This window comes from Monodelphis domestica, chromosome 1 (assembly GCF_027887165.1).
Source record: "Monodelphis domestica isolate mMonDom1 chromosome 1, mMonDom1.pri, whole genome shotgun sequence".
Lineage (NCBI taxonomy): Eukaryota > Metazoa > Chordata > Mammalia > Didelphimorphia > Didelphidae > Monodelphis > Monodelphis domestica.
The window spans coordinates 411,546,975-411,566,802 of record NC_077227.1 but is presented as its reverse complement, the minus strand read 5'-3'; the positions used below and the strand labels follow the sequence as shown (position 1 = coordinate 411,566,802).

Below are 19,828 nucleotides of genomic sequence, written 5' to 3'. Positions count from 1 at the left end.
CAGAGCCACAACATTGGAGATGGATAGGAACTCAGGTCTTCTGACTTCAACATCAGTGTCTTTATGACTAATCTCCAAAGCAGCTTCCTTTTTTAACTAGGTTTATTGATGTTAAATTTCTCAGCCTCACCCTCAGAAGAATGAGATTCTGCTAAGAATCTCATCCTAGACAGGAGCCATAAATGGCAATATGTGTGTTTTCTCTGCCAAAGGAGCTTCTCAATACAATATCTGGCAACCCTTGAAAAGTGGGTTATCAACAACACTTAAAATGTGGGTTATCAGGGTCTCTTCTCTGAGAATGCCAGGGAGGAAGAAGAGGAAGAAGAAAGAAGAGAAGAGGAGAAGGAAAAGAGAAGAAGCAAATTGATTGCATAATGATGAAATTATAGCAGGCACACCCAATTCCTTGGGTATTTGCTAGGAAAAAACCATGATGTCTGTGGGGAACAGAGTGACAATTAAACTTAACCACAGAGGATGTAGGGGCAAAAGCCACAGAAAGTACAGTTACAAGAGGCCAAAGGGGCAGAGACACAGATGATGTAGGGACAAGGAGATGGGATGATAAAGATAGGGAAATAGGTAACAATGAAGGAAAAGAGAGAAAGGAGCAAGAGGCAGAGTCTATCACTCATATAACCATGAATTAGAATTGAAAGCCCTAGGCAGCATGGACCCAAGAAAAGTGGGAGAGTTATTGGGGGAGGGAAAGGGTTGGAGTTTGAGGTCTAGTTTTTATTAGGATTTTTAGAGAGTAGACTCTCATCTTTGCCACTTGGTGTTAATGCATTGACACATTCAATTTATCTTAAAGCTGTCAGTAAGAATTTAAAGTTGTCCTATGCTACAACTTGTAAATTATGCTCCCATGATCTTTGAGATGGTCTGTATATGACTTCCAGGTTCCCCTTAGCAATCTTATTTCTTACCATTGTAAACAAGGGGATGACCAAGAGCAAAGAGAAAGTTGAAGTTTAAAGAGATGCTGAGAAAAGGAGCAAATGTAAGCTTCATAAGACCTTCGGGGATGGGATGGAGTTCCATCCAGGTTCAAAAGCAGTTGGTGCTAAAGACCAAAAGTTCTCCTTATCTGGGACTCTGTGGAGCTGGATGGAAGAAATACCAATCTCAAAATCCTTTTGCTTGAACTGAATGAAGATCTCAATGCTCAACTGAAGCCAATTTTGGGATAGAGACTCTTTTCCTCTTAGGGGAACCCAGAGCTTAGCCCTGAAAGATTTCCTTGGTCAAGCTCTCAAGAGTTATCTAGGGAAGAAAATAACAGGGACTTCATCTTCCTTCTGCCCTTTCCCTTCCTTTCATTTCCTCATTCTTTCAACAAGCCTATACCAGAATAAATTAGATACTTTGAGGTATACCAGAAATTAATTCAGAGTCTATATAGTAGGAGGGGAATTTCAATCCATCAGTTAAGCAAGTAGCTGTGGGGAGTAGACTCACCCTTTTGTCTGGACTGACTGACTCCATTAGTAACTGCTCAACTCAGTGAAAGACAGAGGAAGTGCCACTTAGAATTCAGTCCCCAAACAGCTGTTCAGTGGTTCCTTCTCTTTCTAGGTCCCCCTTGCTATTACACCATGGCCCTTTAAACAGTTATTTATAAACTCAATATATATAATGATTAGAAGGGAGAAGATGATAAATAGAAGGATTAGAGAAAGATACAATTTTAGCATGTCACCCCCTAGGCTAGTGAGCACCATTACATACCATGTCCACTGAGTAATCTAACCAAATCACAACAAGCATAAGAATCACCATAACCTCAAAGCAGTCTCAAAGGAATCCTGCCCATCAGCCTGGAAGAAAAAATCCAGGAGAAAAGACAAAGAAAAACACTCAATGTCTATTGCCCATTCCCCATTGCCATGACCTCAGTCTGCCAGCAAAGACTGTGTAGCATTCCTGACAACAGCAGAGGTGTCACAAAATGCTCAGGTACTGACCTTACAAGGTGTCTCCAGATGAAGATATATGGTCCCAGTGGTCAAATCTGGACTGAATCAGCAAAATCGAATACCAGTCACCTAGATAAATCAAACTCTCCTTTGTAGTGCCAGAAGGAACATGGTGGGAGAGTGTGTATCACTCATTTCTCAGTATCTTATCTACATCTACACCCCAATAGTTTTCTTGTTTAACTTGACATTCAATCTAGCCACCATGGGGATGGACCTTATCTTCTTCAGGGATACTCCACCAGACCCTGGCCGTCTTTCACTGTGACCAGGGTGACATTTATTGTTAGACCTGGGAGATCTTAGAGCTCTTGGAACATAGGGAGGTGCAAAGGTCCATAGGAAGCTGAAGGATGCCCAAATGGTGATTTTATTTTATTTTATTTCAAAATTTTTCTTTTTCTTTTCTTTTTTAAAATATTTTTCCATGTTTATGCGATTCATTTTCTTTCCCTCCCTCTTCCCTCCCCCCTCCCTGAGCTGACAAGCAATTCCACTGGGTTGTACAAATGCTATCATTTGATACCTATTTCTACATTATTCATTTTTACCATAGAGCAGTCTTTTTGTTGATTTTTTTTATATATATATATATTTTATTTGATCATTTCCAAGCATTATTCGTTAAAGACATAGATCATTTTCTTTTCCTCCCCCCCACCCCCCATAGCCGACGCGTAAGTCCACTGGGCATTAGATGTTTTCTTGATTTGAACCCATTGCTTTGTTGATAGTATTTGCATTAGAGTGTTCATTTAAAGTCTATCCTCTGTCATGTCCCCTCAACCTCTGTATTCAGGCAGTTGCTTTTTCTCGGTGTTTCCACTCCCATAGTTTATCCTTTGCTTATGAATGGTGTTTTTTTTCTCCTGGATCCCTGAAAGTTGTTCGGACATTACACCGCCACTAATGGAGAAGTCCATTACGTTCGATTATACCACAGTGTATTAGTCTCTGTGTACAATGTTCTCCTGGTTCTGCTCCTCTCGCTCTGCATCACTTCCTGGAGGTTGTTCCAGTCTCCATGGAACTTCTCCACTTTATTATTCCTTTGAGCACAATAGTATTCCATCACCAACATATACCACAGTTTGTTCAGCCATTCCCCAATTGATGGGCATCCCCTCGTTTTCCAGTTTTGGGCCACCACAAAGAGCGCAGCTATGAATATTTTTGTACAAGTCTTTGTGTCCATTATCTCTTTGGGGTACAGACCCAGCAGTGCTATGGCTGGGTCAAAGGGTAGATATTCTTTTGTCGCCCTTTGGGCATAGTTCCAAATTGCCCTCCAGAATGGTTGGATCAGTTCACAACTCCACCAGCAATGAATTAATGTCCCTACTTTGCCACATCCCCTCCAGCATTCATTACTTTCCTTTGCTGTTATGTTAGCCAATCTGCTAGGTGTGAGGTGATACCTCAGAGTTGTTTTGATTTGCATCTCTCTGATTATAAGAGATGTAGAACACTTCTTCATGTGCTTGTTAATAGTTTTGATTTCTTTATCTGAGAACTGCCTATCCATTTCCCTTGCCCATTTATCAATTGGAGAATGGCTTGATTTTTTGTACAATTGATTTAGCTCATTATAAATATGAGTAATTAAACCTTTGTCAGAGGTTTCTATGAAGATTTTTTCCCAATTTGTTGTTTCCCTTCTGATTTTAGTTATATTGGTTTTGTTTGTACAAAAGCTTTTTAGTTTGATGTAGTCAAAATTATTTATTTTACATTTTGTGATTCTTTCTATATCTTGCTTGGTTTTAAAGCCTTTCCCCTCCCAAAGGTCTGACATGTATACTATTCTGTGTTTACCCAATTTACTTATGGTTTCCTTCTTTATGTTTAAGTCACTCACCCATTTTGAATTTATCTTGGTGTAGGGTGTGAGGTGTTGATCTATTCCTAGTCTCTCCCACACTGTCTTCCAATTTTCCCAGCAGTTTTTATCGAATAGTGGATTTTTGTCCCAAAAGCTGGGATCTTTGGGTTTATCGTATACTGTCTTGCTGAGGTCGTTTTCCCCCAGTCTATTCCACTGATCTTCCTTTCTGTTTCTTAGCCAGTACCAAATTGTTTTGATGACTGCTGCTTTGTAATATAGTTTGAGGTCTGGGACTGCAAGGCCCCCATCATATGTGTTTTTTTTTCATTATTTCCCTGGATATCCTTGATCTTTTGTTCTTCCAAATGAACTTTGTTATGGTTTTTTCTAAATCAGTGAAGAAGTATTTTGGTAGTTCAATGGGTATGGCACTAAATAGATAAATAAGTTTGGGTAGGATGGTCATTTTTATTATATTGGCTCGTCCTATCCATGAGCAGTTAATGTTTTTCCAATTGTTCAAGTCTAGTTTTAGTTGTGTGGCGAGTGTTTTGTAGTTGTGTTCATATAGTTCCTGTGTTTGTCTTGGGAGATAGATTCCTAGGTATTTTATTTTGTCTAAGGTGATTTTGAATGGGATTTCTCTTTCTAGTTCTTGCTGCTGAGCTGTGTTGGAGATATATAGAAAAGCTGATGATTTATGTGGGTTTATTTTGTATCCTGCAACTTTGCTAAAGTTGTTGATTATTTCAATTAGCTTTTTGGTTGAATCTCTAGGATTCTTTAAGTAGACCATCATGTCATCCGCAAAGAGTGATAACTTGGTCTCCTCCTTGCCTATTCTGATGCCTTCAATTTCTTTATCTTCTCTAATTGCTACTGCTAGTGTTTCTAGTACAATGTCAAATAGTAGAGGTGATAATGGGCATCCTTGTTTCACTCCTGATCTTATTGGGAATGCATCTAGTTTATCCCCATTGCAGATGATATTAGCTGTTGGTTTTAGATATATACTGTTTATTATTTTTAGGAATGACCCTTCTATTCATAGAGCAGTCTTTTAAGGCAGAAACCCCAGTTCATATACCCATGTAAACAAGTGAAAAGTCATAAGTTTTTCTTTTGCATTTCTACTCCCATAGTTCCTTTTCTCAATGTAGATGGTATTCTTTCTCATAAATCCCTTAGGAATGTCCTGGATCATTGCATTACTACCAGTAGCAAAGTCTACCACATTGGGTAGCTCCACAGTGTATCAGTCTCTGTATACAATGTACAATGTTCTCCTGGTTCTGCTCATTTCACTGCATCAGTTCTTGGAGGTCTTTCCAGTTCATATAGAAATCCTCCAGTTCATCACTCTTTATAGCACCATAGTATTCCATCATTCCAAAGATGGTGATTTTAGGCAACTAAAGGAAGATATTGTGGACACTGCCAGAGGACTTGACAAATTGGTTAAAGGATAACATTCTTTGGGAGCTATGATGTTAGGCCAATGATCACCCTTGGGTCACCTGTTAGCTAGTCAGGGAAGAGTTTGTGATTTTGTAAACTCTTCCTGTTGCATGTGGATTGACTCCTAAGAAGAAATGGTCATAAACTGTATGTATTGTTAATGCCATCACCATATAAGTACATCTCCCCAGAACCTATGAGTGTTTCCCTTGGTCTTTTCTCCTGGATTTTTTCCCCCAGGCTAATGGGCAGGCTAAAGGACCCTCCCACCACTAGCACCTATATGAGAGCTGAGGTTTGGGACATAAGTAGGCAATTGATAGAGGGGAGGATTCAGCCTTCATTGGGGTAGAATTAAGTACAATCTGAAGCACTTATTAAGCACCTACAGGATGTTAGTGAATCACAGGTCAGATCTCTTCCACCCATAAAAAACAACCAAGTAAAACATTTTTGCTACTTTTCCCAGTTTATTTGTTCCTGTTCCCTCCTCTCTGTCTTTGACATTTGCCAGAGGGTTGGAGTTTGGTCTGTGCTCTACTAATCCTAAGACTTTTCCTTATATTCATCTAGTTCCACCTGTAATTATCATTTCCAGTGTGCCATTCCACTCAGACTGGACAATAGCTACCTGCTATGCCATGAAGTTCTATCCCAATCATTTGTCTATCACCTGGTTGATGAATGGGATCATTGTTGAGGGAGAAAAGTCATCTGTACCCACTAAGAACAAAGATGGTACATAAAGCCTTGAGTGGTCCCTCATGGACCCCATGTTTGTGCAAAAAGAAGACATTATCTTCACCTGTCAGGTGTCTCATGATTCCCAGCCTTTGATCAATGAGACACCGAGAACTTCAGCTTCTCCCAAGGATGGGGCAGAACCAGATGCAGGTGAGTTGGCATTTTCTCTCTAGATAATAGGGACCACTCAAGGCTCTCCTTTGACTCCTATTCAATGATTTCCCCCTTATTCCAATCTATTCATTAGGGAGAATCCAGGATTACTGTGGATCATTAACACAAGCCCAAAAAATTATTCCCTCCAAAAATGTAATAGTTTAAATCATAGAAACTAGAATCAATATAAAAATTATCTCTACATAATCTTTTATATCAAGAATTTATAAGGGCATCTGCTATGCCTTACACTTAAACCAGGAATCTCTTAGAGAACTATGAATTGTTAAGTTTAAAATTCTCTGGGGACTGTATTTTAATATATAATTATTTATTAAATAAATTAAAAGAGAAGGCAGAGCAAAAAAGAGGCACCAGCCACATGTGGCCAGCTGTTTCTCTTCCCAAGTCTCCTTACCTAGAAATTTCCCCAAGCTTGCTGTGTGTTCTCACTACAGTCAGGCCTCCACTCACTGCCATTGCTGGCCCAAAAAGAGCACAAGCTCTTCCTTGATCCAAAACATATCACCTCTCTGACATCACTTTTTGGGGTCTCTCTGTTTGGCTGGTCTTGACCTCATTTCACATCAGAGGCCAGTCTTCCTGAAGCCAGAAACCAGGAGTGGTGGGATCAGAGACAAGCAGTGCTAGGGACCCAAGAGGCTTCTGGCCTCCCATAGTGCTCATACTTATACAGATAATTCTAAGGCCTTGTTCAAAGGATCTTACAATTTCTGAAGGGATGAAAACGAGGGAAGAGATAAAACACTAAGTTTCTTTGACCTGCAAGAGACATTAGAACACAGACTTTTAGAAGTAGAAAGGAATATGGACATCATAATCCAATCATATTGTTATTTTACATATGAAAAAACTGAGACCAAAGGGGAAGCAAATTGCTTTGAACTTCTAAAGAAATGAATAAACAGACTGGGACTCTGGCCTCCTGTTTTGTAGTCCCAATGCAGCAATGTGGTATAATTGATAGAACACTAAACACTAGGATGTAAGTGACCTGGGACCTCAAGAATATTGTCAGGTATGTGAAGAGTCTTTGTCACATTGAATGAGCATCTTCTCATTATGACTTATGACCCAGTGGGGGTTACCCAGCTTCACACTTTGAGGGAAAACAAAAAAAGAAACTACACTGGAAAGCTTACCACTTGTCAGCATGTTTGTGCTGCCTTTGCTTATCAGATTAAAGACTAATCACATTCTGAATAGCCTAAATAATCCTAAGTATAACACCTAATATCTCATACCAATCTCTGCACCATTCAGGAGAATTTCCCTGTGCCTTTTCTGATTCTGCATCTCTCACTTAATCTATCACACTATGTTGCCTCTCCCGTCTCTTGAGAGTGTTTGCTCTGAAGTGCCAGAGCCCAGGTGGTCCAGCAAATTCAGACTCTGAGTGAGATACCCCATTTACAAGAGAAAAAATAAAACAAGAAAGGAGAGAGCTGTGAGTCCTAAAGTGTCACATGTTGAGACACAAATGTAATGAGTTTATTCAAATGGCAAGATTAATTAAAGCTTCTGATGGGAGGAATGAAATATAATTCCATAGATATCACTGCGATTTGGCAGTAAAACCAGAAGTATGCTGGAGTCTGCTTGAATTAGCTTATAAGAGTCAATTGTTAGATTTGCAATGAAAACATTTGTAGCTTAAAATTCAACACACATTATTTATCAAGGCTTGATTTATTGTTTTGTCAATTGTCTGGAATTTTATTAAATGATGGGGAAAATGTTAATGATGAAGATCAGCCTTCAAAATGTGTTGTACATGAAAAGAGATAATAGTTAAATGTTTACCTCCTAATGAGAGGAAAAAGTCAAATCACTAAAGGTTTTCCTCAAATCTGTAATTATGCAATCATGATCAGTCATCAGAAAACTGCTGACTTTGTGAAGTCTTTAAAGCAAAAGAGAGATGGCAGAAGACACATTTCCTTTTATGGGAAAGAATCTATCATGCCAACTAAGGACTTCATGTGATGCCAGAACATGGAAGCAAAACCAAGCATCTCTCTAGTTCCTACCTTAGGTGTGGCCCTAGGAATAATTCCAGGGCACTCCAAGAGCACAGACTAGAACCCACAGGAAGCTGAAGATGTTGGAAACCATGGATTTCACTAGACATATATAGTCTTATAGGAGGCAAGTAGATACCCAAGATCTATATACTGGCAATGACTCACAGATTTCCTCTGCCTAGCTCTCACCAGATGTTTTATTTTATCCCCTTGACCTCTAGGCTCATCACTTTCTGCACAGCTCTTTGTGATTTTCCTCCTTGGACTCAAGGTTCTGTTAATACTCAATATCATCCTATTCTTTGCCTACAGAAAGAAAACAACAGGTGAAATGATCTGTCTGACTAATGAACAGCAGGGTTAGGACTCAAAGAGGGTGGCCCTAGGTCCTAGGCACTAATGGGTTGAAAAGACTTTAGGTCTAACCTCTCCACCATTCTTGAGGTATTTTGGAACAGAGGCAGGAAGAGATGGGAAACTGCTAGGACCTATTTTATCCAGGGAAGTCTTTAGAGCAGACTGAGCAGATTCGTAGAATCCTCATGGTGGCTCCTAAGTCTTTAGCAGAGAACTTTAATGGTGGGGATTTTGGATGGAGAGAGCAAATGAGGATCAGAGTCAGATAGTGGGGGTATGTTCAGATGTAGGACATTAGACATTGTTCCTAATTTATCTGTGCTCTCTATTTTCTCCAATACCCTCAGGGACCAGCCTCTCCTTCAGGAGCTCCTCTGCTCCAGCTCCTCAGTCTCAACTTCTTCCAGTTTCAAGCAATGCTGCTGGCTCATAACAGCTGGACCCAAACAAGCTCCCTTGGATTCCTCTGAGTCCAGTAACCGGGGTCTTGATGGCAAGGGTCTGGGAGACACCAGGCAGAGCAAAGCCTTTCTGAATTGACCCAAGCTCCAGCACACAATCAAGCAGAAACTGATTCTTGAAGTTCCCCATGCTCCTTCCCAGCAGAAAAAAGAGAGAACTATATGGGTTAGAACCAGTGAGATCACTTTAAAATGGGACTCCCAGAGACATCCCATTGCTTCTTCTCTTTTCTGCCACCACCACTGTTGTCCTTCCTTTTCCTCCTCTTCCTGGTATTCTTGTTCTTATTAACCTAATTCTCCTTCATCTGCTAATAAGTCTTGTTCTTGGTCTTCTTGTTCTTGTACTTGTTTTTTCACCTTGAATTTCTTATTTCTATTCTTCTTGGCCTTATCCTTATTCATGTTTTCTGGTTCTTACTCTTTCACTCTCAGATTCTTGTCCATTTTCTTCTTGTTCCCTATCTTTTTCTTGTCTTCTTTTTTTTTTCAGCCTGCTCTCCTCATATTTAATTCTGGGTCAAACTCACCATCCATTTTTAGTATTTATCTAAGATTATATCTATATCTATAAATATATGTATGTATGTATATATATTGATGGATAAGCTATATAGTTTATCTAATTGCGAGTTATAATCTGAGCTATAGGCATTCTTCATCCACTTTGTAGTCCTGTGTAGATGATCAGGCTAAACTCTTTAAGTGGTCACAGATCTCGTTCAGTAGGCTCTGCAGAGTTTCAGGGTTTGATGCAATCAACGCAATGTCCTCTTTAAAAGGAAGCTACTGGGGGATCCCTCCATCATCAAAGAAAACCTCTTCCATTTGAACTCTTGCTTGGACCTCTTCCATCACAGTGGCAAACACTTTTTTCCTCATGTTCATCTCCTTGTCTCAAGATCTGCCTGATGTTAATGGTCAGAGATAGTCCAAATAAGGTTGTCCCTGTTAGTATATTTTTCTAGGGATCTTAAATCATTTTGATGTATAAACAGGAGACAACTCATTGAAAGACAGCCATTAAGGACAAAGGACAAAATTGAGTTTTCCCCTCCTTTTCTTTTTTTTTAAAAATAATCAATGAAATCAGTTTTAATTTTTTTAAAGAAATAGTCTCAGCATCTTTCAGCCAATTGAATAGTAGTAAAGATGCTCCATGGTAGACTATTGCTTGCAAAATGCTGTCTGTTCTCTACTGAATGATTGTCTCTTAAAATTAAGGATGCCCTGGACACGTGTGGGGACTATTCTCATATAAATATTTAGAGAGGGCAAAATAGACATACAGGTTGGTAGGAATTGATGTTCTCCAGGTTGCATTTTTTAAGAGCATCAATAAAATCTGAGGCTTTCTCCCCCTGCCTTGGGTGTGAATCGGTCCATCACCCCAAAACAGTGTGCTTCCTCCCCCTCATATCTTGTCTAGGTACATTTGGTCCAGGCTAAATACTATTTTGTTCTTTTTGCGACGACAAAATATATTGGTCAAAATTCTGTATGGAGTTACTGAAATCATCATTTTCTTCTGTGTACCTTTTTAGATCTTCAATAACTTGTTTACAACATCGGCCAATATTACTTGTATTTTTTGAATTTTTATCCTTTTTTTTCCTTCCCATTTTGCACTAATTTTGGCCTTTGTTCATCCAACGTGGCGGATGATGATGGCACCTGAACAGTCGATTGGGGAATGACTATCCAGTCTGTTAAAATAAAATCAATTAACTTGGGGGTAACATTCTTTGATGCTCACCGTGCCTAGAATCTTCTGCTCCTTTTCTTGAAGAATTTGCAAGGCGAGGCATCTGTGTAGTTCACAGGCCCAATATGGTCTGTCTCATTACATATTCCTCCAGCGTATTTTCCACTGTCCTCTCCCGTTCCTACCTTGACACTGAAGGGAATGAACATCCTATACATTATGATCATTTCATCCGGAGGGGCCTAGCGAGTTCTTGGCCATCTTTTTTGACCTCTTTGTGCTCTGCAATGGATGTTGCAATTCTTTCCCCTGGTGAGCTTCTTAGAACTTGTGAATTTTGAACCTAAGACAGCCGAGTGTCCCCTGGACAGATGCCATGACATTGCTGGTGGCCTCTGAGCAAACCCGTTGCCAGCTCCTTTCTTTGCCTCTCCAAGGAGCATCTGTGATCCGTCCTTCCATTTTAGCCGTGTTCATATTAAGAATGCCAAGATGCTATGAGTCAGTCTTACGAATGTGTCAACTTGGTGATCACTGGACAAGGTCCTCACGTTTACAGCACCAACACCTAAGTTTGAGTTTACGGATGACTGAACAAATCAAAATTCTTAGTACTTGGACAAATATTTCACGTTTACAGCACCAACAGCTAGGTGAGAGTTGATGGATGGTTGAAAACTTGTGTTTCTTAGTACTTGGACACAGAGTTACGTTTACAGCACCAACACCTAAGTTAAAGATTTTGGATGGTTTAAAACATGCAATTCTTCCTTGCATTCTCCATCTTTTTTTTTAACCACTCACTTGGACATCGTCACTGTTGACTAAGAAGGGGTTGCACAGGACTGCGGGCCATTTTTCTTTGCTTCCAGCTTGCTGTGGCCAAATTCCATCACCTAGTGGCTAGCTTGCTGGTGATGGGCCTCTCCGCACTTAGCTAGGCTGGTCCTCAGAAAACAGACTTGGTCTGTCTGTTCCTGGGACCATTACTTGAAGTCTTTCCAGCATGGTTGGACCTTCCAGAGCTTCTGCTCTCCTGGCATAGCCTTCAAGAACCCAGGGTCACCTCCACGCCATGATGAGGCATTGGAGTAGGGCTTTGTGGAGGTTTTTCTTGTCTTCTTACCCTGGTTTTTATTCCTGTTCTTATTCCTTCTAGTTCTTCTTCTCTTTTATATATTCCTATTCTTCTTGTTCTTGCTCTTCTTTTTCTCACTCTTGTTCTTGTCCTCTTAATCTTGTGCTTCTTATTCCTGTTCTTCTGGCTCTCATTCTTGCTCTTCTGGTTCTCATTCTTATTTTTCCAGTTCTCATTATTGTTCTCTTTTTGTTCATGTTCTTGTCTTCTCAACCTTGTTCTTATTCCTATTCTTGTCCTCATTTTTCTTCTTGCTTTTCTTGTTCTTGTCTTCTTACCTTGTTCTTCTTATTCTGTTCGGTTTCTCTCTTGTTTGCAGTCTTCTTACCCTTGTTCTTATTCCTGTTCTTGTTTTCATTATTGGTCTCTTTCTTTTTCTCATACTTGTTCATAAGAGAAGTTGTGCCATTTCTTATTATTTCTGTTCTTGCTTTCATGCTTGTTCTCATCTTCTCACCTTGTTCTTCTTATTCCTCTTCTATATTTCATTCTTGTCTTCTCATCCTTGATTCTTATTCCTCTTCTTGTTATCATTCTTGTTCTTGTCTTCTCAACTTGTTCTTATGCTCATTCTTCTTGTTCTCATTCTTGTTCTTGAGATAAGTTGCCCTGCTATTATTATTCTTGTTCTTCTTGCTCTTTTTTCTTTTTTCCTATTCTTCTTGTTCTCATTCTTGTTCCTGTCCTTCTGATTCTCACTATTGTTCCTTTTCTTCTTGTTTCTGTTTGCCCAGTTGTCATTCTTGCTCTTGCTGTTTTCCCTGTTCCTCTTTTTTCTCATTTTGTTCTTGTACCTTTTCTTGTTTCTCATCCTTTTCTTTTTGTCCTTGTTTTTCTTGTTGTCATTCTTATTTTTCTTTTTCCATTGTTACTTTTTTTGTTCTTCTGATTCTTGTTCTTGTTGTCCTTGCTATCCTTCATTGTCTATATCATGCAGCAGTGGAACAGGACATGCATGCATTCTTGGGATAACCAAAATGCATTTAATAGCCCATGTCCAGTTTATGCCAGGGTTTTTGTAGCAGTTCAATACCTTCCTTTTAAGCTAACTAACTAACCAATCCACAAAGGTATATGGTATATAATTTGGCCCCAATGTGCTACTACATTATGTTATTCACCAAAGAATGGCTTTGTCGCAGTATACCCTAAATGCCCCATGCAATGACAACAAGAGGGCTCTGTCATCCAAATTCTTAATGTGCTTCCATCTCCAGCAGCTACTTGCAGTAGTACTTGCAGTAACTTGATCAAATTTCAGTCTTGAAGGAAAAGAAAATTCCATTTTGAAATATAAAAAACATCAAAATATCAGTTGGTACTCACTACACACACAGGCGCACACACACACACACACACACACACACACACTCCATATCTGAGAAATTTTCATTTCTAATGAAGTTTTCAGTTAGTTCTTTTAGCTGTGGTTTCTCCAGCAATTTGTTCACTTCCAAATTTTCCTTTTATTTAAATTTAATTGTCTCTAAGGGTTATTAAAACAAAGACAGATGTTGGAATTTGTTGACACTATCATATAATTGTATGACTTCTTGTAGCTCAGTTAAAGTTTCCTTTTAGAATTTAGATGTTAAAGCATTTGGAAAAGTTAAGTTTGTTCTTAACATTGGTTTGTTGTCTATGGCTCCTTTCAACAGAACATGGTTTTCTTGTTGGGCAGCAGGAGGAAGTAGTGGATAGATAGAGTGCTAGACCTGGAATAAAAAAAAAAAATCATCTTCCTGAGTTCAGATTTGACTTCAGATACTTGCTAGATGTGTGAATCTAAGCAAGTCACTTAATCCTGTTTGCCTTAGTTTCCTCATTTGAAAAATGAGCTGGAGAAGGAAATGGACAAACCACTCCAGAATCTTTGCCAAAAAACAAACAAACAAACAAACCCAAATGGGGTCAGATCCAAGGGGAAAATTGTTAAATGTGGTTTATGGTTCCTTTGCTTATCCCTTTTTATTTTTGGTTTGTCTTCATGATTGCAACTCCTGTTACAGGGATTCATTTGGTGCCTAGTAGAGCTTTTTCCATTTCCTAATTTTTATTTTCTTCATGTTTTTTTTAAATTTTTAAATGTGATTCTTATATGCAATGGATTATAGGATTTCATTTTCTCATCTAGTCTGTCACTCCTTTTTATTTTCCTGTATTCTTAAATGAATTCACATTTAGATTAATGAAAATTAGGCTATTTTCCTCTATTTATCTCTAATATTAGGTTTTATTTATATTAAATTTCCTCCCTCTTCTACTGCAAACACAATATTATGTCTCTTCAGTTATATTAGTTTAATTTTTTTCAGGTGTGTTTATTCCCACTGGCTTTTGTTCTCTTACCCTATATTCCCCATATCATTTACTCCCCCTTTCCATTTGGAGTTTTACTTAATGATTCCTCTTGTATTCCTGCTTTTATATAGTTATTTAATTGGATTTCTCTTTCTTTTTCTCTTTCCATTCAACTAGTCTCATTCACTAGGTTTTTTAAATTCTTTTGTGTATGTGTGCTCCTTTCTAGAGATTTCTCTCACTCTCTTCACTAACCATTCTCTCTTTCTGTCTACTATAGATCCTCTAGTTCATGGTTCCTATCATTATACAGTCATGCCCTCTTCTCTATTTTTTATGGAATCAAAATGCCTACAGTGTCTACTCTGGGTTCTCCTCTGCAGGTAGTTTCTTCCAATGCCTTGTAGAGTTTGTTCCATGGATTCACCTTTTCCATTGTGTCAACTTTCAGGACCATGCCATTTCCTGATAAAGTACCATTGTCTCATAGTAGAACCTGCACTCCAACATTCCTGATTATTCAATGCATGATGAATCAATATCATTTCCTTGGTTTCCTCTTTTTTCCATTTACCTTGAAATCCCTTCTCTGGATCCACACATACCCACTTTCCCAGATGCCCAAATGAGTTCCAACTCTTCCTCTCTTCATCCACTTTCTTGCAGGCTCTTCTCTTTTAAATCAAAACAACAACAACAACAACACAAAACATCTTGCTTTCTCATCTTAGAATCAAGAGTTAATTCCAAGACAGAAGAGTAGTAAGGGCTAGATAATGGATGTTAAGTGACTTGCCCAGGGTCACATGCCTAGGAAGTGTCTGAGATCAGATTTAAACCCAGAACCTCCTGTCTCTAGACTTGACTTCCAATCCACTGAGCTACTTAGCTGCCCCAAGCTATTCTTTCATTGAGAGACAACCTTCCCCTCATTGGTGGACTTTGATTTGATTCTAGCAAGTCATATATTCCCCTCTATTTCCTTGTTCCCTTTCCCTTTTTCATGCATCCTCTCATTTAGAAATATAGTCCTACAAAACAAACAAACAAACAAAAAACTATTTTGATTCACCTAGATACTGTGAGGGGGAAAAGGGGTTAATTTTTAAAGGGGCTGGACTTGATTAAGAGTGTGGTCACCTGGAATTTAATTAATTCCAAAGAGATTTTATTTGCAATTTAATTACAAAACGTATAAAGAGAGAAGTAAGAAATCAGAGAGAGGATAAGGAAAGATATCTAGGCTAAGCACTAAGTAATTTATATGGACTGGTGGGGGAGGGGCCTCCCCAGGCAGGGAGAGTTAGTTTCAGCTGGCCTTGGCAAAGCTGACCCAGGAAGTTTCTCAAGAGGATAGGTCTTTCCTGAGGCCAGTCTCTTCAGAGGAAAACCAGCAGTTAAGAGTCAGCTTTTTCACTCACCACGCGTCAGTACAAAGGAAGAGATTAAGAACAACCTCACCAGGAACAGGGTCTCAGGTTCAGTCAGCAGATTCTTCTGCCCCTCTTCACCAGTCTCAACTGGAAAGCATGAAGAATTTAATTGACTTCAGGAAGTTGTCATTCCCTTTTAAAGACATTTTCTCTCGCATCACTTCCTGTGTCTTCCCCTAATTTTATGTCTACCGATCACAATTGATTCTCTTCTCTAGGACTGCCCAGAAGGCAGTCAGTTGATTTTGATTTGTCTCCCACTATGGCACAGGTGAGCCACAGACCTCCCCCATTCAAGTGTGAATGGGGTGTTTACACCTTTGGTGGTTAAATCTAAAAATGGACAGATCTCCATACTCAACTTTAAGTAGGGTGTCTATACTTTTGGTGATTAAATCTAAAAATAGGCCAGGGTTACAATTTAATCTTCACAAGTAGGGGATAGTTAATTAATTTCATTGTTATAATCAGGGGAGAGTTAAATTTAATCTTCACAATACAGAGTGTCACAAAGTTCTGTCCTAATACCCTAAGACTGATTCTCCATTTTACCTCCCCCTGGCTTCCTCCTTCACCTATCTCCTTCTGCATATTTAGAAAGCATTTTCTTATTGGTATCTCTACTGTCACTCTGTTACTGTCACTGTCTTTGGCTGCTGCATTCATTCATCCCTCCTGACTTTCTTTTTTCTGGGATGATCAAGAAGCAAATAATATCTTCAGGTCTGTTTTCTTTCCAAGAATGTTTCAAAGGTTACTTTATTGTTGAATTTCCATCTTTAAAAATTTATGTCTGATAAGGCTCCATATAGCAAGGACTTCCTTCCTCTGACTGAATGTCTTCCATCTTCTGCTTTGCTCATCCCTTGAAAGAAAAGGAAGAAGAAAACAGTAGGGAGCAGGTTTTCCACCTTCTGATCTGCAGGTATAATTTTCCTCTCATGCTGAGTGATTTCCTACCTAATATCCAGCCTTCAGAGGAAAAAGGAGTAGTTGACAATAGACCCTCTGATGTGACCATCTGACCTTTTGCATTCCATCTCTTGCTTACTTGTCTCCAGTTTAATCTCCAGCCTCCTCTGTGATGAAGAGTAGAGACTTCTTTTCACTAATGAACATTTTCACCCCTGGTCATACCCTATGATTCTGAACCTCTCTCTGCAGATCATGATACAAATTGTATTCCTCATCCCCAACCACTCAGTTCCTCCTTTCCCCTTAACCCTCCCAGAATAAAATTCCAACGTCACCACTGGACAAGTGCTACACTCATGGAAATTATGAGCTTATCCCTATTAAGCATACGTGCCTAAGAAAAACCAATCAAGTGTCCTGTCATTCCCAGAGAATGGGCAGCCTGCATTCACATAGTTCCCACTCTCTTTGTGACTAAGTTAACCCACTATCTGAAAGGTGTGGTTAGTGTGAATTTACAAAAGTGGAATGACTTCATATACCCACTAACTCCTAGGAAATCCAAGCTCTTCCTATAAACTGCTTACTATGTTTACTCCTTTCATAAAAATAATACACAATCAGCTAATACATAATAAAACATCTACTTAGCAACTTCATACTCAGAGTCCTTCCTAGAGTCAGGCAACCTCAAGAAAAATATAGCTGATTTTGTTTTTCCCTCATACTATTTCTCCTGTGGATAGAAAGGGTTGAAAATAAATTCATTTCCCAGCTGAAGTATGACTCATATCTCTAATAGGACCTGTCATAACAGAATGCTCTCAGTTGTTCACCCTGGCCTGGGATGATGTCTTAGATGTCCAGTATTGATAGCATCTCCTCTAACTAGTACTTGATGGACAGAAAGAATAGGGGAAAAGTATACATTTTTGGATATTGCCACCATGAGAATTAGTTTTGGCTGATTATACTGATTTGTTCCAAGGGTTAAGTTTACTCTTTCTCTTAGCTTTAATTGAAGGAGTTAAAGTGAAGTGGAGAGATTAAGAATCTTGATGACAAAACATATAGAAGGCCAATGTAACATTTTTAATAATGCACAAAAGACAACAGAAGAAAATTGTAGAGGAAACACACACAACATAGTTTTAAAATCAACACTGAGAATTTATTATATACTTCTATAAAAAAAAGCAGTAGAGAGAATGCCATTTCTGACCTGTTGTCTGAATGGCAAACCTCTTTTTTAGTATTAAAGTTCAGAATTAAAAACCAATTGATAGAGAAACAATATTTGTTCAACCATTCCCCAATTGATGGACATCCCTTTCTTTGCCCCCACAAAAAGAGCTGCTATAAATCTTTTTGTACAAAAAGATTTCCTTTCCTCTTTTTTAAAAATCTCTTTGGGAGACAGACCTAGTAGTTATATTACTGGATCAAAGAGTATGCATAGTTTTGTAGGCCTTTGGACATAGTTCGAAATTTCCCTACAGAATGGTTGGATCAATTCACAACTCCACTAACAATGCATTAGTATCTCAATTTTGCCACATCCCCTCCAACAATTATCACTTTCCTTTTCTATCAAACTGGCCAATCTGATAGATGGTACCTCAGAGTTTTTCTCATTTGCATTTCTCTAATCAAAAGTGATTTATAATATTTTTTTCATGATTTTCAATAGCTTTGATTTCTTCATCTGAAAATGAATTTGTGGTATCTAATGGAGATGGAATACTATTGTGCCATAAGAAATTATGAACAAGATGATTTCAGAAAGATCTGGAAAGACCTACATGAACTGATGCAGAGTGAAATAAGCAGAACTAGGAGGATAGTGTATGCAGTAACAGCAATTTTGTGGAATGATCAACTGTGAAAGACTTAGCTACTCTCAGTCATACAATGATTCAGGACAACTCTGAAGGACTTAGAACAAGGAATGCCATCCATCTCCAGAGAAAGAACTGTGGAAGTCAGAATGCAGATCAAAGCACACTATTTTGCTCCTTAGATTATTGGGGTTTTCAGTTTAGGGTTTTTGTTTTATAAGATTATTCTTTTATAAAAATGAACAGTATAGAGATATGTTTTATAGGATTGTAATGTAAAATCCAGATCAAATAGCTTACCATCTATGGAAGGGGGAGGAAAGGGAGGGAAGGGAAGTAGACAATTTATGTTTTATAGCTTCAGAAAATTATGTCAAAAAATGTCATGTATAGTTTGTAAAATCTTTGCAAAAATGGAGAGACAATAGAGAGAGAATTGGAGAAGACAGAAGGTGAGAAGAGACAAAAGGATTGGAAAGAAGTGCAAGGAAGGAAAAAGGAGAAGAGAAAAGAGGAGGGTAGAAGAAGGTAGGGGAGAAGAGAGGAGAAGAAGGAAGGGAAGGGTAGCTGGAGTAGGAGAACAATGTAATGTCAAAATCAGAGTCCTGATCAAGGCCAATGAAATGTCAGGAATGATGCCTCCCTGCTTCATTTCCCCAACTCCACCTCTTCCTTTCAATTCTATGACCAAAATCAGAACTCAGAATCCTAGATTCAAAGAAAGAAGGCACAGCATGAGAAACAGTGTGGTATATTAGAATACGGTTTTGGCTTCAGAGGATGTAAACCCCAATTCTAGCTTTGCAAGTTACTAGCTATTATATTTTATGCAGTCTTTTTAACTTCCTGGGCCTGATTCCTTCATCAAGGGGTTGGATGCACTGATCTCTGCAGTCCTTTCTAGTGGTAAAATCTTTCATCTTAAGAGATATTCCCTCTAATTTTCAGGAAAAGAGAGAATAATGGGTTTGATTCAATCATTTTGTGGTTTCAGCATATTCACATTAGTTACCAGGAGTGAGTGTATACCTCCAACTCTATGAGCCCTGAGATTTCCTGGATTCTCACCTCCATGTTCACTAAATCAACTAGTGGGCAAAGGAGTCCTTCAACTCTCCTATTCCTAATCCCTATTGTGTAACCAGGTAATAAAACACCATTTCTTTCTCTTGTTTCTTCCATTTCCACCACCCCAAAACATCATTATATAGGCCAATTAGCTTTCCCTACTATCTTCAGTTCCTCTACTCAAAAAGGAAGAATTACACACTTCACCCAACCAGTACAGATTTCTATCAAGGGCAAAGATAAAAAGATGATACAATCCCTTTTTTCAGGGAAAATAACATCTAATAGTAGGAATATGAAAAAGAACACTTATAAACATGAGAAAAAGGAAAAGTCAGGACATAAGTGCTCTTGAAACAGGGATGGAAGGATCTCCAGTTTCTTAAATTGACTCAAATTGCA

General features: G+C 38.7%; 1 protein-coding gene and 1 long non-coding RNA gene across 2 annotated transcripts in view; both read left to right on the top strand.

Annotated features, from left to right (window-relative positions):
- Positions 1 to 2,029: 2,029 nt before the first annotated feature.
- Positions 2,030 to 8,537, top strand: LOC107650754 (uncharacterized). The gene is made up of 3 exons (XR_008915249.1): positions 2,030 to 2,346; positions 5,839 to 6,159; positions 8,432 to 8,537. It is a non-coding gene; the product is annotated as an uncharacterized LOC107650754 (long non-coding RNA).
- Positions 8,538 to 11,109: 2,572 nt separating this feature from the next.
- LOC130457225 (signal-regulatory protein beta-1-like) overlaps positions 11,110 to 19,828 on the top strand; it is a 50,665-nt gene continuing 41,946 nt past the window's right edge. Inside the window, exon 1 of the mRNA XM_056816789.1 lies at positions 11,110 to 11,386. Coding sequence (XP_056672767.1) covers positions 11,110 to 11,386 — 277 coding nt within the window. The remainder of the gene's footprint in view (positions 11,387 to 19,828) is intronic.